The following is a 5,243-nucleotide window of genomic DNA, read 5'->3' as shown; positions in this document are numbered from 1 at the left end:
TGTAGTGAACAGTAATGAAACACAGCAGCACAGGTTGCTCAGAGACTTGTACAAGCCCATCCAGACCCTGGATATGTGCTCAGGCAATGAGCACACACTGAAGCCTGTCCTGCCCCCTCTACTGGCATCAAACTAGCTACACAAAAGCTATCTTAGGTGTGTCTGTCTACCCACACTGCAATCCCACCTCCTGACTGCAGGGTAGACACTCCCCTACAGGTTTTGTCTACACAGGAAAACCTGACCTGTTCTACAGGTAGAGTTAGACACGTAACCTCTCTCTCCCCCTCTCCAGGTGCACCCACTTATTCTGGTGCATATGTGGCTATTTAGTTTAACTTAAACCACCGCCAAGCAGCATAAACTAAACCAAAAACCACCTGTACCCTGGAATAAAAACAGCTATATGAAGCATTAGGCAGGTATAACTAAATCAAAGTAAACTCAGACCTTTGAATATATGCAAAAAACCTCTCCTGTGCAGACAGTGCCTGGATCAGTCTAAAATCAAACCATTACCTAAATCCCTTCAGCTTTATCATGTAAAAAAGCCCTTAGTGTCCATGAAGGCCCCTCCTCACAAGTATTACGGTTTTCTATGGAACATAAGATGTATTTAACAAAAGTGTTTCTAGTGTTTTTGGCAGCGCAGATAATCCTCCCAGGGTAATCCAAAACACCATTGTGTTGAGTCTGCAGAGACTGAAACAATGGAAGCAATCTCCCCTCTTCTTTGCTTGTTGATTAACTTTAAAGTGTTATTCTAAGGTTAATCTTTTTCATTCTTGATTCCTAAGCAGAGCTAACATGACTAACTGATGTGCTTGGACAAGACACTGACAAGTCAGCCACTGGGAAGAATTTTCTTTATGGGGAAAGCTTAATGTTTGTAACAAGCAAATAGTTAACTATGACTTTGCTTGCCAGGATAGCTAAGGTGTTTGCTACTCGCTATTGAAACAGGATGAAAGGGAACTTAGCAGATGGTGCAGTAAACAAGTGTCACTGAAGCCTGGGTTGCATTTTGTGGCAATTCACAGAAAACACAACTCTGCAGAAGTAGGTTGGAATATACATGTCTTCATGAACCCCTTAGTGCAGGGGTTGGCAACCTACATTCCGCAGTCCCAATCCTACCTTTAGATCTGACTTGCGAAGCCATGCTTTGGCAGCATTTAGTAGTGGGGAAATTTGCCCGAGCAGTGCCACAGTCAGGCACCCAGGTCCTTGATGGTGGGGGGCTCTCACTGCACCATCCCACAGTTGAGCACCGAGGGCTGTGGCAAAGGAAGAGGCAGACAGATCTAGTGCCCACTTTCCTCGGATCTGAGCTGGGTCATTCTGCACCCCCACGGGAAAACATTGCTAATCCCGGCCTTAGTACCTTTTAGGGATATCTGGGATTAAAATGTAAAGTTTGTCTTAGGTAAACTAGGAAGAAAAAACATTTAAAATGTCAGCAGAAATCCTGCAGTTTACATAAAAAGTGACCCAAAATTCCCTGCAGGTTCTAAAATTCCTGACTACAGATATAGATCCTTTGCGTAGGTGACTGGTAGGGAATGCATGGGGGTACACATACCCCCCCCCGACAGTGCCAGTGCCCCCCTGACAGCTGACACTGATGCTGTCGGTAGGGCTGGTGCCCCCCTTGACAGGGCCGCCACCATCAGCGGCTTCCACAGGTCTCCCCCCAGATTCAGGGGGCACCAGTCACTCATGATCCTTTGGCAATGCAAGACTTTAGCTATCAAGAGACAATTGAATGACCAGGACCTAAGACACACAAAGATTATCTTGTATTCAAATAATACCAAATATGGAGGGAATGGTGTTTTTCTGAAGCCCTGGCTATTTTCCTGACCCTCCCCATGATTATTAATAAAAACTATCAGCAAATACTAAGCAACCTGCAAAATAATGAATTCTAAAAACATATGTGAAACATGTATGGAAATTTCAAGGGAAGGAACAGTCACATCTCCCACTGCAGCTCACTGCAATGATGGCTGTGTACACACGAGGAGTAAAGCCTAGTGAAGGCAGGTGAAATTGTAATGGCTCCACTAACACTTGCTTAGTCTGCTCTAGGCATTTACATTGGGTTGGGCATACCATTGTGAAAACATGCCTGTTATCACTCAGTGTGGGTATGGCATATGGGAATGATTCACTCGCCACTGAAGTCAAAGGGAACAGTTATCCAGGAGAGCTGCGCAGCACGTTCTTGCATTTTTGTTCTGAACTTACTTCTTGTTCCTGAACTATTTTTCCCATTCAGGCTATTGCCCTATTGCCATTTCTAACAAAGTTCCCTCTTTTCCATTGGCTTTAGCTTGCAGGGCAAGTTTTTAACTCAGTTCAGGAAGAGGTTAGGCACATACATGTGCTCACACATGTGCATCTCAGAATGCTGGAAGCTGTAGGGGGAGACAGCCAGGGGCCAACTCAGCTGGCCAGACCCTGCATAAATACTCTTCTCTTTAGCATCTGCTCTTTCCACTTTGAGAGACAGATCTATTTAATTATATAACTATCTGAGGATTAGGCCCACTCAGAAACTACAAACTCCTCCCCGTTTCTGGAGGAGGAGCATTAAGCGGGTTAACAATGGATTTCGTCAGTCAACAAATGTGAAAACAGGGATAGGAGTGGGGGGGTCATAGGTTCATAACAAGTGCTCCAAGGTAGGACACAGAGTACAGCAAACAGGCCAGCATCCATGGGTCTTCAAAGCAATACAAGGAGCCAGTTGATGCCACCCAGTGAAGCTCTGCCTGGAGATGCGAGCAGATGAGGGACAGGAAGATGACCCAAAAGTCACCGGGGGTCACTCCGGCCAGAGCCTTCTCCCTAGTCAGGTAGACAGCTAGCTTAGCTAGGGTCTGAGAGCTAGGCCTAATCTGATGTGCATAGAGAACATGGGCCAATACTCACCAAGTAAAACTATAAGCCCCTCTTAATACAGGGGGCCACTAAGTTCACACCAAATGATTACTGGGGACAAATAAGGAAGAAAACAGGAATGGGAGTGAAGGTCAAAGGTTCAAAACAAGTGCACCAAGGGAAGACACTTAGCAGAATATACTGAACAGTGCCTGCTGGCCCTCAAATGAGTCCAAAGAGCCAGTGGACAATGACCAGTGAAAGTCTGCACGGAGATGTGGGCAGATGCATGACAGGAAGACAGCCCCACAGTTACTGGGGGTCCCCCCAGCCAAAACCTCCTTCCTGGTCAGATCCTGGGCTAGCTTAGTCAGGGCTTGTGAGAGACAGGCCTTTTGATATGTCATTCCAGAACATGAGCCAAAGCCCACCAAACAAAGCTGTACGTCCCTCTTGATAAAGGGGGCTACTAAGGGCATATCACTGATTACTTGGGACAAATAAGACAAAATAGGGATCAGAGTGAAGGTGCAGCAAGGGGGGGGGAGGGTGGCATTGAACAGAGCACACCAGACAGTTCCCACTGGCCCTCAAACAAGTCCAAAGAGCCAATGGACACTGTCCAAAGATGTGAATGGACAAGGGGCAGGGAAACAGCCCTGCAGTCCCTGTGGATCCTCCAAGCCAGAGCCTCCTTCCTGATCAGATCCTGGGCTACTTTAGCCAGCATCTGTAAAAGACAGGTGTATTTGCCACTTTAGAGATTTGTGGGCTAAAGGCCCACCATAGGAAACTATAAGCCCCCCTCAGAAAGTAAGGGTACTGGCAAAGTGGCAACTGATTGCCTGGGATGAATGATAAAAAAGGGATGGGAGTGATGGTCAAAGGTTAATAACTAGTGTGCCAAGGTGGGACACTGAGCAAAGAACACCAGACAATGTCCACTGGCCCCCAGACGAGTCCAAGGAGACAGTGTACACTGTCCAGTGATACTCTGCCCAGAGATGGGATCATACAAGGGAAATAATGAAAACAGGGACAGGAGTGGAGGTCAAAGGTAACAACTAGTGCGCCAAAGGCAGACAATGAGAAGAACACACCGGACAGCGCTCACTGGCCCTCAAATGAGTCCAAGGAGCCAGTGGGTACTGCCCAGTGATAATCTGCCTGGGGATGGGGACAAACAAGGGCAAGGAAAGAGGCCCTGAAGGTCCTCCAGGCCAGAGCCTCCTTCCTGGTCAGATCCTGAGCTAGTTTAGCCAGGGTCTGTGAAAGACAGGACACTGGGCTAGGCAGACCCACACAGCCTGGTTGTTCTTATGTCCCTATATGCCTGTAAAATGCATATCTACAGGCTAGGATTTTTGAAGCAGTTCACTCCCAGGCAGTAAACTTCTTTGCAAGAAGTGTGCCTAGGTGCCTTGGCAATACTTTCTGTGGGTCTGGGGGTTGGATCTATCCATATTTTTTAATTGATTTAACCACAGTGTGCAGGGGGGCGTCACCAGATGGGCAGTGCCCAAGTGGCATGGGATGCAGGTGCTTACCTTGATTTTTGATCTGACCAGGGGGCGTGTGGCAGCCAGGTCCAGCAGGATGCCCTCGGTGCTGCCCGCGTCCGCTGCAGGCTGTGGGGTGGGCGGGTCGCTGGGGCCAGCCTCCCTGGTGCTGCTGCTCCCACTGCTCTCCAAGCTGCAGCTGTCCTCATAGCTGAGCAGGGAGCAGGCTATCTCTCCTGTGGAGTGGGGGGCAGAGCAGGAGGGTCAGGAGCAGGGTCCAAACCTCTCCAGAAGCCTGGAGGTCTTGGGGCAGGTGAGTGTTGGCTAGGGTGGCCATCACAGAGGACAGTCCAGTTATCCTCTATCAATACGAAACCAGACACCTTTACATCCTCTAGTTTCCTCCTGAAGAGAGAAACAGTGCTACAACATGAGCGTTGGGAGGGACCTCTCTATTTTTCTCTTGAAGGGAGAAACAGTGCCTGCTGGCACCCACAGAAAATGGGTGGGTGGGGGGACACTTCAGAAGATCCCTCGAAGAGAAAAACAGAGGGCATAAAGGCATTGGGTTGCGCATGGCTAGGGGACAGGACAGCAGAAAACTGGAAGGTCTTCGACAATGGGCACCCTAGCGCTGGCAGGCGCCCACAACAGGGCAGGGGAAGGCCGCCAGGTGCGGCTCGGGCGCTGCTAGCAGGCTCCTGGCAGGGCCAGGCGGGGCGGCTAACAGTGCGCTGCGCACCACCTCCTCCTCCACAAATGGTCCCAAAGTTCACACCAGCCCTGGGCTTCCTCCTCACCGTTATGCCCCGGGCGGTGCCCCCTGCCCCTGACCCCGAGGCGGGGGGGGGGGCGGGG

The 5,243-nt window shown here is 49.5% G+C and overlaps 1 protein-coding gene across 1 annotated transcript in view; it reads right to left on the bottom strand.

Annotated features, from left to right (window-relative positions):
• The window catches only part of OVOL2 (ovo like zinc finger 2), a gene marked incomplete at its 5' end in the record, with an annotated part of 21,831 nt that overhangs the window by 16,329 nt on the left and 259 nt on the right, over positions 1-5,243 (bottom strand). The window contains one exon of the mRNA XM_019515876.1: positions 4,434-4,621. Within this exon, the coding sequence (XP_019371421.1) occupies positions 4,434-4,621 (188 nt within the window). The remainder of the gene's footprint in view (positions 1-4,433; positions 4,622-5,243) is intronic.

The sequence above is a fragment of the Gavialis gangeticus genome, unplaced genomic scaffold (genome assembly GCF_001723915.1).
Source record: "Gavialis gangeticus isolate Ggan-Ray unplaced genomic scaffold, GavGan_comp1, whole genome shotgun sequence".
Taxonomy (NCBI): domain Eukaryota; kingdom Metazoa; phylum Chordata; order Crocodylia; family Gavialidae; genus Gavialis; species Gavialis gangeticus.
The sequence above is the reverse complement of the archived record's forward strand: the minus strand, read 5'-3'. Positions and strand labels throughout refer to the sequence as shown.